The 23,794-nt window shown below is 40.0% G+C and overlaps 1 protein-coding gene across 3 annotated transcripts in view; it reads right to left on the minus strand.

Moving 5' to 3' along the window:
* The window catches only part of LOC102232050 (dedicator of cytokinesis protein 7-like), a 29,918-nt gene extending 6,634 nt beyond the window's left edge, over positions 1 to 23,284 (minus strand). Inside the window, exons 1-37 of one of the 3 annotated variants that reach the window (XM_023348897.1) lie at positions 23,096 to 23,282; positions 21,308 to 21,395; positions 19,690 to 19,871; positions 19,406 to 19,474; positions 19,206 to 19,332; positions 16,952 to 17,164; positions 16,541 to 16,626; positions 16,352 to 16,418; positions 15,955 to 16,104; positions 15,597 to 15,677; positions 15,235 to 15,391; positions 14,993 to 15,123; positions 12,738 to 12,831; positions 12,460 to 12,622; positions 9,739 to 9,856; positions 9,356 to 9,426; positions 9,149 to 9,287; positions 8,935 to 9,036; positions 8,740 to 8,826; positions 7,914 to 8,145; positions 6,441 to 6,605; positions 6,165 to 6,334; positions 5,645 to 5,746; positions 4,846 to 4,941; positions 4,574 to 4,714; positions 3,510 to 3,623; positions 3,238 to 3,408; positions 2,961 to 3,100; positions 2,607 to 2,776; positions 2,361 to 2,512; positions 1,999 to 2,181; positions 1,241 to 1,367; positions 1,069 to 1,153; positions 880 to 976; positions 655 to 789; positions 315 to 467; positions 6 to 164 (exon numbers count right to left, since the gene is read on the minus strand). In XM_023348897.1, coding sequence (XP_023204665.1) covers positions 6 to 164; positions 315 to 467; positions 655 to 789; positions 880 to 976; positions 1,069 to 1,153; positions 1,241 to 1,367; positions 1,999 to 2,181; positions 2,361 to 2,512; positions 2,607 to 2,776; positions 2,961 to 3,100; positions 3,238 to 3,408; positions 3,510 to 3,623; positions 4,574 to 4,714; positions 4,846 to 4,941; positions 5,645 to 5,746; positions 6,165 to 6,334; positions 6,441 to 6,605; positions 7,914 to 8,145; positions 8,740 to 8,826; positions 8,935 to 9,036; positions 9,149 to 9,287; positions 9,356 to 9,426; positions 9,739 to 9,856; positions 12,460 to 12,622; positions 12,738 to 12,831; positions 14,993 to 15,123; positions 15,235 to 15,391; positions 15,597 to 15,677; positions 15,955 to 16,104; positions 16,352 to 16,418; positions 16,541 to 16,626; positions 16,952 to 17,164; positions 19,206 to 19,332; positions 19,406 to 19,474; positions 19,690 to 19,871; positions 21,308 to 21,395; positions 23,096 to 23,145 — 4,767 coding nt within the window. In that variant the 5' untranslated portion in view covers positions 23,146 to 23,282. Of the gene's footprint in view, positions 1 to 5; positions 165 to 314; positions 468 to 654; positions 790 to 879; positions 977 to 1,068; positions 1,368 to 1,998; positions 2,182 to 2,360; positions 2,513 to 2,606; positions 2,777 to 2,960; positions 3,101 to 3,237; positions 3,409 to 3,509; positions 3,624 to 4,573; positions 4,715 to 4,845; positions 4,942 to 5,177; positions 5,265 to 5,644; positions 5,928 to 6,164; positions 6,335 to 6,440; positions 6,606 to 7,913; positions 8,146 to 8,739; positions 8,827 to 8,934; positions 9,037 to 9,148; positions 9,288 to 9,355; positions 9,427 to 9,738; positions 9,857 to 12,459; positions 12,623 to 12,737; positions 12,832 to 14,992; positions 15,124 to 15,234; positions 15,392 to 15,596; positions 15,678 to 15,954; positions 16,105 to 16,351; positions 16,419 to 16,540; positions 16,627 to 16,951; positions 17,165 to 19,205; positions 19,333 to 19,405; positions 19,475 to 19,689; positions 19,872 to 21,307; positions 21,396 to 23,095 lie in introns of those variants that run through there. The other 2 variants (XM_023348896.1, XM_023348898.1) reach the window with 2 other exon arrangements.
* Positions 23,285 to 23,794: the final 510 nt, after the last annotated feature.

A 23,794-nucleotide genomic window follows, 5' to 3' on the forward strand; every position in this document is an offset into this window, starting at 1 on the left:
ACTACCTGCTCTGGGAAAGGCGTTTCACGCAGCTCTAGGTCCTCCTCAGCATATGTCAAAATTGTCTTTAGTGACCGACGAAGATGCTCTTCGTTGAAGTTCTGTGACGTTCCCACCAAAGAGGACAGAGACATGGTGACCTGCATCTTTACTCGCGCAAAGTTCTGATGCAAGACCAGAGAGAAAGAGGCAAGCTGTAAATAACAACATTATATTCCACATGCAATGCATATGTATTTCTGTTTAACTGAGATGTTGGTACAGGAACAATGAAAGGCATTTGAGGGAATAAATTAAAATGGTGCTAAACTTACATTTCCGATCTCAAAGTTCTGCCTCATGAGGAGATAAAGAGAGGCGGAGGCCTGGCTCCTGACAGAGCCGACGCTGCTGCTGCAGTGACGGAGGAGACGCAAACAAAGGTCTGCGCAAAGCTCAGTGTCCTCTTCAAACAGCATCTCTGGAAACTGCTCAAAAATACGAATACAGTTAACTCAATTTACTACTGTATTTACACTGAGGTGTCAGCTGAAGCATTGAAAATAATCTAAAGCGCTTAAAAATAAATGATTAAATAAAAAAAAAAAAGCAGGAATGCGTTTGTGTTCTGCTGAAGTAGTTTAATTCCTAAAAAGGACGACACTGGTTTCTCACCTTGAAAACCAGTGCTCTCTGTGTAGTAAAGCAATGCTGCAGAAAGAGGGCGCTCTGGTTGCCTGCCATGCTGTGAAGAATCACTCTCAGGACTCCACCGAGAACACTCTCCTTCAGTTCAGAGGCAACCACAGTCTGAAGGAGGAAAAAGACATGACATGCTGAAACTTAAAAAAAATAAAAAGGCAGCTAAATATGACAGATAAAGAAAACGTTTAGTGTTACCTTTACTATAATTTCCAGTGTGTCAAGTACTATGAGGGACACCTCAGTAGCTAAGTTTCCATCCACCACAGATTCCTGCTCCATCTCAGCCTTACTCCTGTAAGTTTATTCAGTGTTCATCAGTGTATCACATAGGAAAGCATCAGAGAAGCTTACTCATTACCAATTTCAACACTGCAATTAACATACTTGTCGACTCTGTCTGTATTTTGTCTCCAGTGGGTGACATTCTTTTTCCACCTGACATTTTCCTGGCTACCATAAGGACTCCTTTCTGTTACGGTAACAAAAAAAAAGTGAATATGTGAGATTTTAACAGCTGTAGACAAATCATGAACCATCATGTTCTCACGCTCCTCACCTCTGCAGCGGCGGACCATCTCTTGACGAGCCCCTATAGTTCCCAGAATGGCTTCCTCCAGTCGGGCTTTCATGTCCTGAGACTTTTTAAATGTCAGGCTGTTTATTCTTTCAAGCGTTTTCCTCCCCTGCAAGAAAAGTTTTGTCAGAAAATGTCAGCAGCACACTAAAAGGACATAAAACAAAATATATTTAGAGTACATAAAACTGGCAAAAATAACAATCCAAGAAAGATTTGAAAAAAAAGTAAGATAAGCCTAATAAAAATGACATTTACAATTTGTTTTTTGGATAAATTAGCATCACGATTATGTTAATGCACAGTCAAAAACACGCCACTTTATAGTCCTACACACCAATCTGAATGTGTCAACAAGAAAACAGAGTTTCTGAATTTTGATTCCAAACTTTCTGGCTACCATAAGGAAGTTGAAGTTGAAGTTGCCCATGTTGTTTCTCTAAGCTAAGCTCTAATATTGTTTTTCAAGCAAATGTTTAGCTGGAAATCTTACCATGTACAGTTTTATAAATAAGAAAGAAGCTATATGTCATGTTTTTAATTCTGCAATAAATAAGACAGCCCAATGCATAAACACTACCATCTTATCCAAAAGTATTTAAATTGGATGTAAGTATTTATGACAGCGAGGGTTCAGATAACAGGTGCAGAAATATATTAGATTTCCATTTCTGTGTGTTAAATGAATAGTAAAGAAATGCTTATACACAGTAGTCGGTTATCTATCCTCATTACTTTACCTTGTATTCAAAACAGGATACACACAGATGAAGTAGATCCAATAAGCGGTTGATCTGCAAGACAGATAAGTCCGACACCCAGCGCTCCAGGAGAGATGCGTCTGCGTTCTTCAGCACCCACAGGAAGCACACCAGCAGAGTCCGGCTGCACTCGGCAGACAGAGAGCTGCTTTGGCGCCCGGCCTGGTGGAGAACGGACAAAAACAGAAACTCAAGAGCAAAGCTTGGGATCCGCTTCAGAAAAGAAGTAAAAAGACAAAAATAGAGCATGAAGGAGCTGACTTTCTACGCATCAGCCGACCTGCGACCCGTAAGTCTGTACGGCCCAGGAGAGCAGGCTGACCCTTGCCATTATCACTTACCACAGAGGGGAGAGCAAATGGGTTGGCTTTGGCATGCGGTAAAGGGGAGCCAGCGATCGCCATGGCAACAGACTGGCTGATAATGTTGCCACTGTCTGGGTCAGTGTCTTCAAAGTAGGCAGAGGAAAGGCGAGCGCGAGAAAGCGAGGAATCTAAAAGACAAAAAGGACTCTTAGGTATGTCGTTTTTCAGAAATAAAAGTTTTTTTTATCTTTTTTTAAATGGCGCACAAAACATTCCACTGACCACAGAAATCATGGAGCTGATGCAGCGACTCCATGACAATGGGCAGCAGGGGCAGGTAGAGCTGAGCGACATGCGCCCTAACCTGAGGGTCCTGGTAACGAGGGTCCGCATCATGGCTGCACAGCAGCGAGTGAACGGCACTGATGGCCTTTTTATGAAGGAAGAAAACCCTGCAGGCGACAAGAGTTCATGAACCACCTCTGTTTCAGTCCTCACTGAAAGTGGCGCCACTGGGACTGAATAAAAATACAAATCTCAACAAAAGTACAAGGTTGCAATGTGACAAATGCGAACATGTTCATGAGGATTAATACTTTTGAAAGGCACTGTATAAAGAAAATATTAAGGACCTACCCTTCACCATCAGGATCAAGAATGAGAGCGAGTTCAGTGAGCAGCAGGCCAGACAGGAAGTGCTGCTGGCGAAAAGGGACCGACAGCTCAAACATGGTGGCCACACCCTGGTCTTGAACCATGCTTGAAAATGCTGAGCTCTGCCAAACAAAACAGATATTAATAAGATAATATAAACTCTGTGAATACAATTTTGTAAATAGAAAAGCCTTGAAAACTGAGATTCATAAATGTAAAAGTACAAAAAAGATCGTCACTTTGGAGCCTACTTGAGTACCTGTGAAGTGGTGGATGAGGTAGAAGGGGAGGGGGACGCTGGAGGGCTCAGAGTTGAGCAGGGCAAGTTGAGGATGACATAATGCTCATGGCTGCAGACAATACGCATAAAGTCCATCCTTAAGGCATTCAGAGAGCTGGGATTCTGCGTCGTGTGGAGCTTGTTAGCGATCTGTTAAACACACAGAATCATTGAGCGCAAGAAGTTGAAAAGCGAGAGCAGAACTGGGTCGTCTGAAGCTACGGGGAAATGATGAGGAGATCAATAGAAACCTGTTTGTAATAGGAGCGAATGAGGTTGAAGACAAAACCCCGGTCCACCAGAGACAGCAGATCATTAAGGAAGAAGGCCAGACTGTTGTTCAGCCTCTCCACAACCTCCACATCCTGAGAGGGTGGGAGGGATTTCACAGGGAGAGGGAGGATCAATAACAAGAAGAGAGTTTTCAGGTGCATTTCAATAAATGTGAGCTTCAACAAATTTCAGCTTCATTTATTTCAGTAATTCAATTGAAAAGCTGGAAGTAATCCTTTAGATTAAAAATGGAGTGAGACATTTGATGCTTACTTTGGATGAATGTGGCTTATAGCAACAAAAAATCCAAAAATCCATTTCTCAGAAAATGTAAATATGTTTTATAGGACCGATAAAAAGGATTTTATTATAGAATTTTAAGCCTCCTGTACAGTTTATACACTGTGTGGTTGGGCCTGAAATACTGCAACAGTAAGGTGTGGCGACATGTGTTGAACGTTTGGTGTGATCTTATTTTTGACAGCGCTGAGGAAGATAATGGAGCATGAAATGATGTAAAATGTTCTGTCAGAAAAATGTGGTGCCCATAGACTTTATATAAAACAAAACCCAAATCTCCCAAAACTATTCCTGACTGTGGTGACTTCTCATTGGACCTCAAGCAACTAGAATTATGTACCTTTCCACTCTTCCTTCAGACTCAGGAACCTTCATTTCTGAATTAAATGATATATGTACTTTGATTTGAAAAGACGAGTTCCACATATCAGTAAAGTCGCCTTGGTGTTATCTCTGGTTCGGAAGTGGCTTACCATAAGTCAAGTTGCAGTTCTAGCCCCAAGTCTGGATATGCCTGTGTGTGTTGGCTCATCCCTCTCTGATCTCCCTCCTTTAAAATGATTTGCTTCACAATCTTTTTAAACTTGCAGCAATTCCTCTTGCTTTTGCATATTTTTTTTCCCTTACATTAATATTCCAGAATTCAGCTCTTCCCCCACCTAGAATTCACCCTACGCACTTTAACTTAGTGTTATTAAAAACCCAGACAGCAGATCGTTATATCTTTGTTGCACACATTTACCTTGTGATGTCTGCTTGCAATGTCTGCACTGATGGCACACACGAGTGCTGCAATGTCGTCAACGAAGCGGTCTGGGTAGCGCTGTCGCCTGGGAGAATCCAGTTTAGAAGTCAGGAATAAGTGATGAGCCATGCTCTTGGTCTGAAGAAAGGAAAGGAAATAAACTCTTAAACAAAAGCAGCTTTTTCCTGATTTAAAAGTTGTGTTTTGACTGCGTTTGCTTTGGATGCACAAGAATTATATGGCCCAATCTAATTCTCAGAAAGACTGACCATCAATTGGAAGAAGAACCAAGCCTGCTGCAGCGTTGCTTCCCTCACTGCGCTGGTGCTGACCACCCACTGCAGCGCCAGCTCCTCGTGGAGCAACTAGACGTGAACCAACACAGCAGGTTTTAGCTCACAGGAGGAAACAATGAGATGTCGCTTTCACTTTTCTGTCAGATATGAATATTTTGTAAATGCAACTACATCTAAAACACAAATAAGAAGAAAAAACAATGTGTGCTCTAAAAAGCTTACATTTTAAAAATACAAAAAATGTGGGTATGCATTAGGGAAGAATGTGAATGTTTTGTTTACATTAGATGCCACTTTTGTTTTACCTTCTTCGTAATCGGTCTGGTGGGAACAGTTAACAAGGCCACACTGTCCAGAAAGGCAGACATGCGATTGCAGCTGTGGTCGCTTGCCTGACATGAGGTGGTGGTGAAGTGAACACAGACATGAGGACAGCGAGGTGAAAATGGGTGAATGAGAACGGGTTGGTGGAGGGAGTTCTTTTTAAGAACTCTGATGAGGCTGAAAGGAAATCTAACAAGCTCCAGGATGAGCTTCTGTCAATTAGGTGCTTGTTAGGACAGAGGGGAGAAAATGTTTTGGAAATGATCGAGGAAATGTAGTTTAAAAAGAAAAAAAAAAAAAGAGGTAGGATGAGATTTGCAGAGAATGATTCCATGCAGAGACAAAAGCAACCTCTGAGAAACTGGATAAGAAAAAAAAAACGAGGAGCTGATCGGGGGCTGTGAGCGATGAAGGTGTAGAAGAGGAGGAGGAAGGAAGGATTTGGCACCTGCTTGAGCTCGCAGCTGGAGTTGGGGTTCCGGCGTAGCACAGATCTGGAGCCCCCAGGGGCATAAGCAGAGTTTACCCAGGAGTGGGAGCGGTCAATGCCCTGCCATAAGCACCCGAAGAAACACACACACAAACACACACAGAGTGGCAAGAGGCAAGGACACAGTGAGCAAAGGGAGGCTAATTATCACACAGGATTTTATTTCAGGTTGAAAATCAGGAAGAAACAAAAATTAAGCTCAAAGGGGCAATAAAGGGGAAAAGCAGGGAGGGAAGAAAAACTGAAGGAGCCAACAGAAACAAAAGAGAAAAGTAAGAAGCACAATTGTAAAAATTAAGCAGTGATTAATTACTGGAACAGTTCTTAGTCGACTTGAGTTTAATGAATCTGCTGTGAAGAATTAAGACACTATAATTAAATCAACATAAAATTATGAAAAATGTGAAGAACAGCACAGTGGTTCTAATATAAACATAAAATAAAGACTCTCAGCACAATATGGAGAATATTAACTCACCTTGCTTCCTATGATCCTTTGGACTTCCTCATCCGGGGAAATCGGCGTGGTGGCCAGGTCGGGGTTTGAGTTGCTGATGCTCTTTGAACGGGACAGATGCAGGCTGCTCGGGCGGCCTGTCGCCCTGGATAAGGTAGCATACTGCACCGGCATCTCATAGGGATGGGCGCCTGCGTTTTAGGAGGAAAATTAAACGCACAAAGAAATGAAACATACTAATGGCTGAAAGGGCTTTTGCAAAGTCGCATAAACAGTCAGTTCTGACTGGTCGCTCACCTGCTGGAGGCATGATGGGTTCAGCGGTGGGCAGGCGGAAAACGTAATGGACATAAGATGCCAGCAGGTTGTTGCGACCGTGCTGGTCTTGGTTTCCCTCCAGGTTTTTGTGGATCTGGTTAACCAACAGCGCCATAGCTTCAAAAGCAGCCCGGCCAAGGTTCACTACAGGTCAAAAAAAAAAAAAAAAGGCAAATTAAAACACAGGTATAAATGACAAGAATCAAGACTTTTCTATTGAAATGATTTTCATTCTTTTTAAAGAAAGATATGTTCTTTTTTGAGTTTTGCGCCACATAACTCTGAAACACAAATCACACAGCCATAAAATGTTCTTAAACTCAATAGAACCAGTTTGTTTGTTAAAACATAATATACCAGTCAGTAAGTAATAATAATATATTCATTTTAAACCAAAAATTGTACTGTCTCTCCCCTAAATTTCCTGAGAAAATTTTATCTATAATACAAGCTGGGAAATGTTAAACTCTATTTTTAATTTTTAAAAAAAGGCTGATTTTATAAAAGAGCTTTTAAATGTAGAGCACATCAACACATCAAATGACCTTATCACCTAGAAGAGCTGCTTTTCTCCAGGTCTCTTTAAAATATCCAAGCTGGTCCTTTTAGGTCTGGCCAAAATAATCTCATATGCACGAGTGGTCAAAATAAAGATGTTTTATCTGAATTCTTGTCAAAATATGTCAAAGCCCTTCGTAGAAATAATCTTGATGATAATTTAGAAAATCAGAAAGATTTTAAATAATCTCTAACTTTAAATTTGGATTAATGTGCTAAACTCTAAAACTGTACAGATTTCTTTTTTGTTTAATAACTGAATAATTACATGTTTGAAACTCTGAAAGTGAAAACAGCCTGTGGAGATGTTTGGGTCTCTCTACAATGTAAAGAAAGTGTTAAAATATGCAACTGATAATATAACAGTGAACTATGACTGAGAGAATTGTTTCTGTCCGTATGCATATGTTAGCTCGGTAAAAATTTGACTTGGGGAGCCAGGCTTTTTGTAGATCAGAGATCAGTCAGAAAACTACGTTTGATAGGTTGTAAGAGTCAGTGCTTTATTAAACTTTACTCAGGTTTGCTTCATAATAATGCTTCATAAATGAGAATCTGGTAAACAGAGGAATGATTTGGTGTTTATTTGTTACCTGACAGACAAATCTATGCTGTCTTTAAGTGTGAGTTTGTCTTGCTGTCGTGGTGAGTATAGTGACTGGACAGGTAAAAAAGTGAAAAACTGTTTAAAGTTTAAAGAGTCTTTGGTCAATCTTTTAAAATCTTCAAACCAAAAAAAACCCCTCAATGCTATTGACTAACACCAATTTAAAACACTACAGACCACAAAACAATGGATCTAGGAGGCAAGCAGATTTAAATGACACATGGGAATTTACTAAAAAATAATCCACACATTTTCTACTGGATTAGAACTAATTAAAAAACACTCACCAATTTGGCCTGCAATGACTGGCGGGTACACGATTAGCTGAATGAGTTTGTTGAAAAGCTGATGCAAAAATCTGACACAAGTATCCAGCTGAGACCCTCTCAGCGCTGAGATGCTGGCCTTCAGCTCGCCTTCCATGTTTGCTTCGGTAATAATCACATCCTTCAGTCGGAACGGGAAGGAGTACTCCTCGAGAACATACACCAGAGTGAAGAACTTATCCAGGTGTGCGTCCTAGGTGGTAGAGCCAATAAAACACAGATTTATCTTTGTTAGAATAAACACAGAAATCCAGCAGACATTTAAGGCAATATTTTGTCTTTTTAAATCCATATAAGAATTAAATTACAGGCGTTCGCAGCCCTAAACACAAATGTAAAAGTTCCTGAGGAATTTTTACATTTTTTGGATTACCCAATTAATAATTGGATAGCAAAAGATGCTTAAAGGAGGTTTATTTTTCTTTTTTTTTTTTTTTTTTTTTTACCAAATTTGAACCAGGGAAAGCTAAAACTAGGTTACTAGCAGGTCTGGGTAGAATATATTTACAGAAAAAGTTTATTATTTCTTTATCTTAAGTGGAAAATGTACTTATTTTTTTCTAGCTTTGGCTTAATTACTGCTCAGAGTGTGTTGTTCTTTCACCAAATGGCATTTTTTTGAGTCTGTATACTCTAGTTACGATCAATCGATTACTAAGTTGACAATTATTTCAATATTCGATTCATGGTGATTAATCGTTTCAGCCCTACATTAAAGATTTTATGAGTCTGAGAGAAAAGCAAACTGGTAAGCTTAACCCTCAGTTAAATAAGCATTTTTATGTACCTGAGTGTGAACAGAGGAGGTTGCTGTCACCTCGACATTGAAAACTCCTTTGTGATTATCCACCCACTTCATGCCTGGAAGCTGAACCTGCCACGCATTGAAATTCGACTCATTAAACAGCGCACCATGACATCACAAAGGAATTGCTGTTGGCAGACGAACTGATATCCACACAGTCTTGTGTACATCACTCACATCGGGGGTGAGTACCGAGTAGCTGGGTGGAGGCTTTTCCACAGACACAGGAAGACTGAAGGAGCCGGTGCGCAGTCGGCCGTGCTGCATCAAAGGTATCCACTGCGGGCGGAAAGACATGTGATCTCTCCCAAATGGCGAGAGTACAAAAAGAGCTGCCAAACAAGTTAACATGTGGGTGAAAGTGTTAAACCTGAGCCAAGAGCACACTCACAGTGTAGCCCACGGGGGTCTCCAGAGGAGTGTTCTGCTTGGGTTGGCAGCTGATGTGGTAGAAGGTGAACAGCAGATGATGGTTGTCTGTCAGATTGGCAGGAATCTTCATCTTCGTCTCCTCATAGAACTCAGGGGACCTTATGAGCAAGAGTTAATGTTCAAGAGAGCTAAACAGCGAGAGGGTAAAAGAGCGAAAGATCCTTACTTGTTATGATAGATGATGGGAGTGTATGCCTCTTTCATGAACTCGGCACAACTTGACTTTCCGAAGATGACCTGGTCAAAAAGGCCCAGTGTGAAGGTCATTTTCAACCACTAAGATGGAGCACTCATTGTAAATAACCAGCTTTATTGTTGCATGCAGGTTTATAGAAGAAGCTATTTAATTTGCTGCACTCACGTAAAAGATCCACTTAAGAGAACAAGCAAGCAAACCTAGAATAAACTCTATTATAATTCAATGTTCTTGTTGCCAATAAATTAGACAGCCAACTAAAAACTAGTTTTAAGTGGATATATCTGCCTTGAGCAATTTTAATACATTTTTTTAGGATACAACAATTATGTTCGTCTTTGAACGGGACTCACTGGTAAAGCTTGGCTGGGATCTTCTCCTGCCATAAACTGAACTTTCACAGCAATGTTCCTGACTGAGCCCTGGCGGCTGCTGAAGTTCAGACTTTGCGGGTACACATAGAGCAGATTCCTGAGATGTGAGGAACAAGCAGAGGGAGATGACACAAAACAATTTAATACAGAAAAAAATCTGTGAAGGTAAAAGTGAAATAAAGTTCCTCGCTTTTGTTATATTGTCATTAGGAAAAGCATATAGATTGTCTTCTAAAGGTATTCATACCTAATGAACTTTTTTTTTACATTTTGTCATGTTACAATCATAAACTTCAGGTTGTCATATTGGGATTTTGTGACAAACCAACACAAAGCAGTGAGCCACTGTGAAGCGAAAGTAAAAAGATTTACAATTTTTCTATATGTCTTAGAACTTAAAAGAGTGGTATACATTTTGTTTGTATTTATGCCACTGGGAGAATGAACCTTTTGCTACAATTCCATCTTTAAGTCTTGGGATAAGTCCAGATCAGCTCAGTCCCTTTGGTTGGGAACATCTGTGAATATAACGTTCTCAGGCCCATTCAGTCTAGCTCTAAAACTCAGATAAAATACATTAAAGATTGTGATTTCAATGCGACATCAAACATGAATATGTTTGATGTCATTTTACAACCTACAAATTCTTTACAAGATTCAGAAAGTATGATCCTCTTAGAGAATGAGAGTCCTGTGCGTACGTGAGAGACGATTGACCCATCACCGTATTCTCACTCATGTCACCAACTTCTTTCCAAGTTAAACACACACAGGTTACTACTGTTCATATTTTGAAATATCTGATGTAAATTGCGTTAGGAGAAAGATTACCACAGTATAAAAGTAATACTGCTGCACTTATTTTAATGCTGCAAATGTTTGCATTTATAGCTTCAAGTACATCTCTTCCATACATCATATGCATGGTGCAATAGTGCATGACCTAAATGACAAAATTAGACTCTCCATGGTTAAGCTTTAAGAGAAGGTCACCGAGACCAAGGTCGTGAAACTAAACTTGGGATCGAACCACAAACGAGCTAATGTTTCACCACAGTGCTGCGTGTCCAGTCCCTATAAAAGGCGCAGCAGCAGGCCTGAAGATTCAGCTGTAGATGATAAAATTCTGGATGAAAGGGAGATACATATCCTCCTCCTACAGTTTTCGTCTTTTAACTTGAATGTAAATATTTTGGAGGAAGTGGATTTAAGAAAAAAGAAAGCCCTTATGAAAATGATCTGGAGCCTGTGTCTCGTGTGTTTAGTTGGGGGTTTCGGAGCGGTTCTTGCCGGCCCCATCAGGAAGACGGGCAGCATGGAGGGCAAAGCTGCGCCTCAGGAGGAAGTCAACATGCTCACGTTTGGAGTCATACAGCTGAGCGAGTCGCTCAACTACGTCTTTGAAACCACTGAGGCAAAGATGGAGAGAATCAGCAAGACTCTGAAGAGTCGTGAAGAGACCCTCCAACAGCTGGGGCAGCAGACTGAACAGGCTGCAGAAGTGGAGCAACAGATAAAAGTAGTCGTCCAGCTGCTGCAGGTAGGAGCAGGGATAAACGTAAACACTGGATTCCATTTGTGAAGCTGAATAGTCGCACGATTACAGTTCAGATTATGTAGATATAACATACAGAAGCTAGGAAAGACTAAAAGAGTTACAGTTAAAGCAAGGTAAAGCACCTATTTTATTCAGTGACTTATAGAAACATTTAATTTAGACTCTTAGTAAGGTGGATCTAGTTTATATAGAAACTGCTGTTAAAGAGAATAATAAGGCTAAATCCTTATTTTCACAGGAACAAATGGCAAAACAACAGGCTCAGACCCATATCACAAAAAACTGGCTGAACAGCATAGAGAAGGATGAGGAGGAACTAAAGGCAAAAGTTCAACAGCTGGAGATGTACATCAACAACACAGTACCAAACAGCCTCAAGGAGCTGCAGGTAAATCTGAAAACTTAACTCATTCACTGTCAAACTGTAAATTAAATGTTATTTCCTTATTTTCATCACATTTAAACATCTATATTGCTTTTTTTTTCTTAAGAATAAAGCGGAGGCACATCTCCAAATCTTGAAAGGTTTACAGACCTGGAACAAGATCCAGAAAAAGGATATTGAGACTCAGGATGAGCAGCTTTCCAAACTGCAAAAGATGGTAACTTGCTGGTTCAACACATTTCATATGCAGAACTTATTCTATTTGTTTATTTCAATTAAAAATGTTGCTTGTTTCTGTGTTTCTTTCAGAGTGAAGCTATGCCATAGCTCATTCAAGACTCATCAGTTCACTGAATAAGAAAAAATCCATCAACTCCTCATCGTTACTGCACTCCATCATTCCTATATATGGATATTAGTTCATGTTAACAACTTTTTTAATAGAAATTAAGTTAAAAATGAAGTTAAATTATACACATTTCTTTGTTATTTGTAAATAAATACTAAAACCCTAAAAAAAATCCTGGTTATTTTTTTGTGAATTTTTCTAAGTTTTGAACATATAGGGTGAAACTTTTTTAATCTTTTTGCTTAAAACAAAAAAAGAAAAGAAAAACATCCAAAAAAGAAAAAAGTCAAATCAATCAATAATCACTCAGGAAGAAGCATGCATGCAATGAGTGGCTGAACTTGTGCTTGTTCAATACAAGAGGTCAAGCCACCGCTTGCAGGCATGTCTTTAATAGTAAACGCCCACCTGTACGTGGTGTGCGGCGTGTACACATTACGAGCAGGGAACTCCAGCACCTCTTTGGTGGGCCGGACGCGCAGGTCCGGATAAGGTATCACGTGAAGGAGTTCTGGTGAGAGGCAGTAATGTGGTGAGTCCGGTGCTGGAGAGATGTCAATTTTCAACTGAGCTGAGGGACACACGAAGCACAAGACATCAAATGAATAATAATAATAAGAATTTAAAAATAAAACTCTCTTAAATCTTTTTATGCAAACTGGCACATTAGAGTACATCAGAGTTACCAGTGACAGGTCTCAGCCTTCGCAGAACAGAGGACGGCCGGCGCATGTCTGCCAAAAACTTGTAGAGGTCCTCATCACTCAGTCTATCCCCCTCCTTGGTAAGAACACACAGAGAAAAATAGGATAATAGGGATACAATCAGGTTTTAAATTCAGGATATAAAATTATTTCCTCAAAAGTCCAAAAAAGTATTTAAAGCTGCCTCTTTATTTTATAGAAGCAACATTTGTTTTTTTACTGCCGCAACATGTTATCTAGCCCTCAGTATTGCTAATGCAGCACACTGACACAGGAGGGAAGAAAGAGGGGGATGACAATACGTTAATAAATATGGATAGTGAATTCTAGCTCTGTTGTGTCAGAAAACCAAGACTGATAGATGAGACTGGAGATGGAAGAGCTTCTTCATTTCACTCTAGCAGCAGAATGATGCTGCACCTTTAACAAAAAAAAAACGATAGTAATAAAAAAGGTTTTTCATCCAGTTTTTTCATAAATACAATTTCAATTTGAATATGGAGAAATTAATGTTACAGCAGATTTTTTTTTTAACACAAATAATACTTTTAACAAAAAACATTCAAAGTCAAGTATTAATCCATGATGTATTATAGTTCAAGATGAACTAAGATAAATAGTTCAGTTTCTGTTTGTTGTGCAAACAAAAACTGAACTATTTATCATAGTTCATCTGGTGACCCATCTGGTGACCCATCACAGCACAGATTAACCCCAATATGTTGTGGGTCAAATTGACCCATTTTAAAGTTTAACATTTTTTAAAACATACTTGGAAGTATTTTTTTTTGCATGAAACTTTTTCTATTTATCTTAATAGGTGCACTCTACATATAAATTGAAAACTTAATCATTTTGCACATTTGCAACCCCCCGTGCGTCTACTTTTTACGTAGATACTGTCAATTTGACCCGGCAGTCAAATTAAAGGGTAAAAAAGATTTTAAAAATGTCCAATTCTATATGTTTCCTTGCAGCTATGAACCATATTTCCCCACACACACACTCCACACATGCCCACTTTCTCACTATTCTCTTTATTTCACTAGGAAACTGCAAGAAAGCAGGTGTTCATACAACTTTTGACGGGAATCTTTTCTGTTCCCGTGGGCAAACTCCACCCACACTGAATGGACACTCAGCAGAAGTGGGGGGAAACATGAATACTCTCTGCATGAGTCATTTGTCTTGATTTTAATCAGCGGGTCAATTTGACCCTGAACAGTATACGTGTCTCAAGTTCAATTATAAAGATCACCCATACAAAAAAAAATCAAAATGTAATTTTTTAAATGTAATGAAATTATTGTTTTTTATTGTTTGTAGGATTTTTCAGTGCACATAAAAAATGTAAATTCCATTTTTTTATTTTTGGAATTCCATTCCAAATGAGTAAGTTGTCGTCATTGATCCTTTACTTGTGAGAAATAAAAAAATATCATTGAACAAATATTGATTGAAATGGTTAGTATTGGAGTTAATAATCAGATACAAACACTCCCTGGGTCAAATTGACCCACGAACGTTATTGCTGTACCTCAGAAACGAAAATAACAGGAGGGTTAAACAAATGTTAATCCAATATTTTATCAAATTAATCAAATCATAATATTGGCAAGTTATGGTTTTAGGATTTTTCAAAATAATCTAGAGAATCTTTGTTGTTTTATGATTCCATGCTTTTAATGAGCCAAACTACACAAAAAGGGAGAAATAAAGAGATAGACCAGAAGAATAGAGAAAACAAGATTTTTGTAAAATTATTAAGACTGAAGTTCAAGCTAATCTTTCATTTCTACCAACGTATTCCTTCTTACAAAAAAATTGGAATAACAATGCTTTGGTCTTTCCCTGTTAGAGTCCTGACTTGATTCTGATAGTAAATCTGTGGAGCAAGATAAAGATTAGGGTTATGGCAAGGAGGTCTTCCCTTCTTAAAAACTTGGACCTCGTCTCCAAAGATAAATTGCCTAAAGGAGCGGGAATGCTAAAAACGGTGAGTTAGCAGTTATGAGAAGTGTTCAATAGCTGTAATGATCATTTTTTCAATTAAAATGAAACTTTCTTTTACTTTGCTTTCCGATGTTTTGAGAAATTTCCACCTGGGCTGAATGGGAATAATTATTCTTTTAAATCTGCCAGGGGTGTGAATACTTTTGGGCTCATCTGTAGTGTATTTAAATGTCAGCCTGTAGGTTTTTACCAGCCTCAGATAATACTGTTGCATTGAGTCTGACCTGTTTAAAGAAGTTGGTGACGGTGAGCGTTGCTGGGCGGAAAGTGGCAAAGTTACACATCTCCTCCCCAACACTCATTCTCTCAAACCCCTTCTTCTTTCTCTCATTCCAGGTCCCGTGGCTCTTTCGTTCTGCCAAAAGTGATTTACAAAACACGTAAATATCAAAAAATATTTGTAGAATGCTAAAGGTGCACATGCAGGAATTAGAGTTGGATCTGGGGATGGAGGGGCACTCAGTACCAGAGTCAGAGTCTGGGTCAGACCGATCGAGACCACCAACGCTGCTGACGATGTTGAGGAGGTGAATGGCTGTCCAGGCAAAAGGCATGCGGAAACGTCCAAGACGAGAGCATGCCTGCTCTGCCTGGAGGCGGAGCTTCTCCAGCTTCTCCTTGTGCTGCGGTGGAGCAACAAGAGATCAAATTGAGCTCAAAGGACACTGAACTGTTAAGACCTTTCTGCAACAGCCAAAGATTTAGCAAACTGAATATGACAGTGGAAACTGCAAAATCAACCAGACGGAATTGAGTAATATTTGTGGCTCAACTTTCATAACGTCCAATGCAGAACATTGCAACAGCGACACACTTTGACTCCGTTACCTTTGAGGAGTCCGATTCTTTCATGACCATGTAGGGTTCACAGCATTCACCAATGTCTCCCTGCTGAAGAACTTTTTCAAGCTGAAACAAATTTTATATGCAGGGTTGTTAACAAAAGAACTATTATTTTTCCACATTTTACAAAAATTAGGGCACCTCACAAAGATAGCTAAAATGGGAATAAATAAATGTCAATTCACCAGAAATTGTTGTTCAAGATGACATTTTACATAAACATTAACAGGCTAAATGACTGGAAGTATTTTTGGATTGTCAAAAAATATTATTAAATGTGCAAAAAGTACATGGGGTGCTCTAATTAAGACATTTTAATTTGATTGAAATGAATTTTCTGTACCTTAATGACCAAGAAGATATCTGGAGAAGGATATGTGATGGAGAAAATGGCGGAACGAGCCAGCGTGGATATAACTATGTGAGGTGTGTGAGGTTTCAGCAGTCCTTTCATCTGATCTGAGTTAAGGTCGAAGTAAAAATTCTCTGAGATCTGTCAGGGGAAAAGAAATGGGGAACAGGGAAGGAAAGGGCATGGAGAAATGATAATGGAAATCTATGTCAGAGGAATTTAATTGAGTTTTGCCCAAGTGATCTTAACAAAATAAAACACACTTAAACCTTTTAGATGGAAGGGAAACTCAATTAGTCAAACATGAGCTCAGAATTACTAAGTGGCCTTACTCAGCTTTATTGACTGTGGAAACAATCACAAAAAAAACAAAGAAAAAAACATTTACCTTTTTCTTTTCCTTAACGTCATAAAGAGCAAGTGATCCAAATATTGGCTCAATTTCAATCTCAAATCTGAAAAAAAAATTATAATATGCACTTACTGTCACATAAAAATCACACTAAGGAAGTTTTGATCCAATTTGGCCACTAATAGAAAGAATGAGGTCATAAACATGAGGGATTATGTTTCTTACTTTAGTGACAAACACTTGACCATAATCCTCTGGCCGCAGTGCTCTTTGGGCACCTCAGGTAGAGGACATCTCTCCACTGCTTCATCCTGCCACACAAAGAACAAAAAACAAATCCACAGACCAAGATAACATTTAAACAGACGTTGTGGTAATGCCATGGCAGACAAACAGCGATCTGTACGCAGACATAAAGAAACACGGATCAAGAGAGAAAAAGGACAAAAAAGCAATCAAATATTGAGGAAAGAAAAGGCCAACTAGCTTACATTTATCATCTCCAATTGATAAAAGCATCAATTTTGTTTGAGTTGAGCGCATCCCAAAAAGATAAACCTTGTACTTGATAAAACACTATACATTATGTGTAGGTGATTAATACAGTTAAATGTTAGCAGCTATTTTCACACAAACCTCATCAGGGGGAGGGTAGAGGCCCAGCAGGTCACTGTGGCGCTCCTGAGAGCGTGCCTCCGTGTTGTTCCGGTCCATATCCTCTGCAGCTGTCCGCTCCAGCACGGACGGGAGCAACGCATCCGGGGAGGAGTTCTTCAGGTCAAAGATGCTGGAGGCCCAGCTGCCTCGGGGGGTCTCATCGAGGCTAACCGACCTCCGCTTCGAGTCATCCTGAGGAACACACACGCAGGAGGGGACATTAGTTCCCCCTTCCCTCATCAGAACAGCTGTGCAGTAACACTAAAGACTCCACTTGCTAGGTCACCCAAATATTTGAATTTCTAAGAAGCATGAGTAATTGATAAGGAAACAGCTAGAGCCACTTATCCATTATGGATGCTGAGTTGTAAACAGCTTACATTGCCCTTAGCCATTTATAATGGCAGACTATCATGTTCTATCATGCCACGGTTCCTGAGTGTCTCAAGTCTTCCACCATCATCCCTGTACCGAAGAAGAGGTCCATCACCAGCCTGAACGATTACCGGCCTGTCGCTCTGACCCCGGTGATCATGAAGTGCTTTGAGAGGATTCTTCTGAGGTACATCAGAGACTTCATCCCCGCAAACCTGGACAGCCTTCAGTTCGCCTACAGAGCGAACCGGTCAACAGAGGATGCTGTCTCCATCACTCTGCACACAGCCCTTACCCATCTGCAGCATCCCAACACCTACGTCAGGATGCTATTTGTAGACTTCAGCTCAGCATTTAACACCGTCATCCCAGACAAGCTGGTGCTGAAGCTACTCGAGGTGGGGCTGCCCGCTTCACTGTGCCACTGGATCAGAGACTTCCTCACCAACAGGCCTCAGGTGGTGAGAATAAGTGGCTCAACATCGTCCCCACTGGTCCTCAACACAGGCACGCCGCAGGGCTGTGTGCTCAGCCCAGCTCTCTTCACCCTGTTTACACACGACTGCGTGGCCATCCACCCCACCAACACAGTCGTGAAGTACGCGGACGACACAACAGTAGTGGGTCTCATTTCAGACAACAACGAGACCCACTACAGAGAGGAGATTCTGCAGCTCACTCAGTGGTGTTCAGCCAACAACTTGGTGCTGAACACAGGGAAGACCAAGGAGGTCATTGTGGACTACAGAAGGTCCAGGAGGACGGCTTACACTCCCCTTCTCATAGATGGAGAAGTGGTGGAACGTGTGGACAACATCAAGTTCCTGGGCCTCCACATCACGTCTGACCTCTCCTGGAACACAAACACCTCCCACCTGGTGAAGAAAGCACAACAAAGGCTCTTCTTCCTCAGGAAACTGAGACGGGCTGGACTTTCCTCACGGCTGCTCGTGAACTTTTACAGGGCGATGATCGAGAGCATCCTCTGCCTCAACATGACTGTGTGGTATGGTAGCTGCACAGCACTGGAGAGGAAACAACTGACATGGGTGGTGAGAACAGCACAAGGCATTGTGGGATGCCCCCTCCCAGACCTGGACTCCATTTACACAGACCGGGTCAAGAAGAGAGCTGGATCCATAGCCATGGATCCCAGCCACCCGGGCCACAGACTGTTTGTGCCGCTGCCATCAGGCAAGCGGTACAGGAATATACGGACTACAACAAATAGACTGAGAAACAGTTTCTTCCCCACAGCCGTCAGAGCCATTACTCCCTGCCCCCCCCCCCCCCCCCCCCCCCCCCCCCCCCCACACACACACATATCATAACCTCGCAGTCACACATACATATCCCCCACCCCCACACAGCCACACTGTTCTGCACTTTGCACTGTCACATTATCTGTACTTTGCCATAATTGGACCTGCTGCTACTTCTTTGGTGTGGTTGAGTGCCTTTAGTTAATTTAGTTGTATATATTGTTATTATTATTATTGTGTGTTTGCTTATTTATACTGTATATATTTGACCTTTTGCACGGGAGCTGCAATGGAAATTTCGTTGAATTCTGTTCAATGACAATAAATGCTATCTATCTATCTATGCTATCTATCTATCTATCTATCTATCTATCTATCTATCTATCTATCTATCTATCTATCTATCTATCTATCTATCTATCTATCTATCTATCTATCTAATCTCCTCGTCCAGGGATGAGATGATGGAAGTTTAAGAAGAAGTAAAGCTTCCTCTTAAACTTCCAGCAACCCTTAACCTCACTTATGACCCTAAAACTGACTGAAATTGCATCTGAGTGTTTAAAACAGTAAATGCTTTCAACACAACCAACTACCTGGTCGTCCTGGCGATCGTGCACAGCAGCCTCGTCCAGTTCAAAGGTCTGTTTGACCAGCCCTCGCTGCCTCTCTCTCTGTCGCTCAGAGTTTTGAGGGGTGTAAGTGGTGCTGTAGTGTTGAAATCTGGAGGAGAAAATCAAAACGTTGAAATGGTGATAGCGCGCCCGTGACGCCAGTCGATGAAACTGACACTTACTTTCTATGTATGACAAGCCAGTCATCTGTGTAGACAGCCAGGGCATCTCTCACTCTGGGATCTAGTGAGCTGCATAGAAAAACACTTGAATAATTGAGCAACTCATGCCTTTATTATTTATGTTCACATAGTGTTAAAGAGAAAGGCTTTGTTTTCTCTCTAGTAATGCCTGTCTCCCATTACAGTGAACTCGATGCTGCTGCTTGTGCAGTAATGTATAGTTCAGAAGAGGATTAGTAGATAATATAATGAGCTGTGAAGTCGAAGCAGACCCTCTGACTTACTCCTCCTCCTCCTCAGGCAGAGGTGGCTCCAGTGTAGTGCACTCTTTGTCCAGCGGGAGGAGCTCCAGGTCATCCTGGGGAAACTCCATCAGCTGTCTGAGGGGGCCGGCCTCAACCCCTGGAGCGTGACTGCTCACATATTCTTCAAAGTCCACTGGTTCAACCACCTCCGTCAGGGGTAACTGTCAGAGAACATCAGGCCATGGTTACTTAACCATCGCTAAGACATCACCATCAAGACAAAACAGTACTCTTCATTTGGATGTCTTATCTTGTTAGGGGGGAGGTTTAGAACATTTCTGACTAAACTTAAAATGTACATAAGTTAGTAATACACTAATATTGTTCCCCAATTAAATGTAAAAAAAAAAACAAGGAAAATCATTCCTATATATTTTAGAGCCATCACAAGAAATCTCAATTGGTTAACTATTATAATCCATTCTTGAATAATCTTTATGAATGCATGTTTAACAGTTATTTTTTTCTGCTGATGTTCTGTGTGTGAGGAGGAGCCTCTGGCTGTGTTTTGCAGGCACTGTGAGTGTAGAGCCTACGTCAGCAGAGATTGACTCCAGTCATTGGCCGACTTCGTTCAAGCTGGAGTTTTGAAAAAACAAATACGTCGCAGTGAAAAAAGGATTTCCCCCTTATAGTGTTCTTCCTTTTATACTTTTTCTTGTCAAAAATCTCTCAGATCAAGCAAATTTTAAAATAAGACAATCTCAGTAAATACAATAATGTCCTTTTCAAATGTTGATTTTAATAATTAGGAGTAAAAAAATATATCTAATCAAGATAGTTTTTTCCTTTAACAAATAAAATATTCATTGTGGAGTTACTCTGAATATCTTTACACAACATTAGAATGTCTTTGATGATCTAAAAGACTTAAGAGTGACTTCAAATCAAAGCAGATCAAATCTTTAAAGGGATAAATACTTTGTAACAAATGTTTTTAATAATCTAAGGAGTATGGGAGTACTTCAATGACCAAAAACGATTAAAAAAAGGAAAGTGTGGACTCTTTACAAGGACTATTTGCATACAGTAGCAGCACAAGATCGATGTTTGAGCGTATGAATGAGCAGACAAAGAAACAAAACAAAGTCATCAAAAGTTTTCTTCAGCTCCAGGGTGCAATATAAGTTGGACACATTGTTTGTCTGATACATTTTCCCCTGAATAAATGTTCGGGGATACTTTTAGACCAGAAATTGAAAACATTTTAATTGATCAACGCCTTGTTTTTGTGTGGAAATGTGTAGGTTATGTCTGTGTTAACAGAATTTAATTGTCTGGGCAATTACATAATTTAAATGAATCTTATTTGCTTTTTAACCAATGCTACAATAGGGCAATTATCTTTGAGCAGCTCTCATAAAGATTAAAAAAATTAAAGAAGCAATGCTTTCCTTGTGCATCCGCAGAAATCTAAAGAAGCATCCTTGAGATTCAAAAGGTAATTATTCCCAAAACAAACTTCCCACAGACCCAATCTTTACTTTATTTACATGTAAAAAGTAATTCAAAACCAAAAATATCTAACAGTTTTACAGGTTGTTTAAAAATGCCAGTTTAACAAGCTGGCATTAATGTTAATTACAGGCTTACTTACAGGTTGATGAGCTCCTCCTCTTTTCTTAGACAGCTGAGGTGAGCCATAGTCTCTGGTCACTTGTTTTCTGACCTCCGCTGCAATCGTCCTGCAAAAAAAAAAAATAATAATAATAATATGGCACCTGGAGATGACAGGGGTCAGTTAATGTTAGGGAGGTACGAGATTGTAAAAAGTTAGGGTTTCAAACCTGGCAAGTTCAAATATCAGCTGATTGTTCTCTTTACAGAGCAGAAAAGAAAAAATGTAGAACATTCTGCACATTAAGCACTTCGAATATTCCACATTGTTACTCTATACTTCTGCTAAAGTCAATGTTTCAAAGTCAAATTATCTACTGCATTTATCTATTATGATACTATAAAAATCACATACTGTTGTCTCCTGGCCCTGTCTTAAAAGAGGCAAAATAATTTAACTTTTATTAGTGAATGTGTGCAAGGAATAAATGTTTTGTATTTGTCCTGAATTACAATGTCAACATATGCATGCTTGACAGGACATTTTTCATCACTTGCCTTATTTAAGCTCTTTTTAGAGAAGTAACACCTTAATCTGTTCCTCTATAGTTAAGCATAAAGGTTTCAGAGACATCATCTATAAACTATTTGTAATTGAAGGACAGCAGCTGTTGCACCTAATGACTCAAACCTCACAGAGCAGCAACGGGTTGGATCCCGGGAACAGGGCCAGATCTCTGTTTCTGGCTGCTAAGAACTTACAGCAAATGGCCAGCTTAAAGACAAAGCAGGAGAAAACCCCAATCCTCTCAGAGACAACAAACAGCTGCTGCTTTTGATGTGCAAACTGTCTGCTTCTCACATATAAAAGCTAAAAAAAACAAACCCTTCCCTTAATACCAGGATCTCAACTTTTCCTTTTTTGTTTTTTTTTAAGTGTAAGACTTTTTATTTCACACTTATTTAGTAGCTCTGTGTCATTTTTAAGACATGGACAATTGACAAATCAATTTAAAAACAGGAAAAAGGAAAGCTAAGGGCTGCAGAGGCAGAGCCAGAACGGGCTTCCCACCCTTTCCTGCATCCGGGACAAAACAATAGTGTTAGACCTATTACAGGAGACACAATCCGAAAAATGCAATGGTACACTTTTATAATTCACGGTCTGATGCGGCTTAAAGTAGCTACTTTACACTTGCCGTTACTGAACTTAATTATAAGAATCCATGTTCTTGTTTGTTTTCTGATATGTGGAGGAACTATCTGGTTTATGTACTAAGACAATGCAAATACTTGTGAATCCAGGTCAAATACAAGCATAAGGTTAAAGTACATAATCAGACTCTAATATAAGTTATTTGCACACAAAAATGAGTTGTCATTTACATGGCTGTGAAGCTTTATTTCCTCCTGGAATCCTGATCAGTTAATAAGTGTAGTGAGAAACGGTAGATTTGTACTTATCACGGCACTTCTCTCTGTTTTACAACATTATAATACTCCCAGTTTGACACACAGCAGCAGCAGAGAAGCTCTTTCAGCCCAGTAACTCTGCTTCACCGAAGTGGCTCTTGACAACGCTGCTACCGTGCTACGATACCGCCTGTCAAACAGGTTGTTAAAGCCTGTAAAGTATTTGGGAGCGAAAACCACTCCAGTTAATTGTTGTTGTTTTTTTTAATTGAATTAGGGAAGTTACAGATTTAAGCTAAGCTGATAATATTATGTGATACATTGCGAGTCCTAGCATAGTTGCTATGTGTGCACTCGGTCCAGCAGGTCACACTATTCACTGTCGCTGTTAAAAAATAACTTGTTTGAGCCTCACCGGTTGATTTTATGAGCAAACGCCCTCCTTTCGCACGCTGACGATGTCATTTCTTGCCCTCCATGTAAAGAAAGTCTTCGAAAGTCAAAGTAAAAGTGTTCTCCTCCCGTGGCGGCTTGGGTTTGCCCCGTCCTGTGTTGGGATGCGGACCTCTTCCTTCTCCACACCAGGACCAGACAAGGAGCCCTCCTTGTTCCTCCTAGTGGCCGGGAGCCGAGGCGGCCGTCAGCACCAAGCTGACGTACAACACCAACACCACATCCGGTTACCCTTCAAAATAAAAATACCACTCTTGTTTATGAACGCTGACATCTTGAATTGACACCGAAGCACTGCAGTATAAACGTTATCTGAGATATTATCTCATGACTTAAGTTATTTAAATCATGTAATTCAAAAAGTACACCTCATGTATAAATCAGATGCAAATGGACTGTTATTTTTCCAACATTTATTTCTGATCATTTTGGTGATGAAATTGGAACCCAAAACTCGGCATATAAGAAAAGTGAAAATATTACATGAGTCAAATAATAAAAAAAACATGTTAATACAAAAAAATATGGCCTGAACAATCAGCTAGCTTAGACTTGTTGGTGACTGCTGTGCAGAATCATATTAATCGAAAGTTTAGTAGAAGGAAAAAGGGTTTGGTTTGCACAAGAAACAGGAATGACTGCATATTTGGAAGGATTTTGA

Source organism: Xiphophorus maculatus, chromosome 16 (assembly GCF_002775205.1).
Source record: "Xiphophorus maculatus strain JP 163 A chromosome 16, X_maculatus-5.0-male, whole genome shotgun sequence".
NCBI lineage: Eukaryota > Metazoa > Chordata > Actinopteri > Cyprinodontiformes > Poeciliidae > Xiphophorus > Xiphophorus maculatus.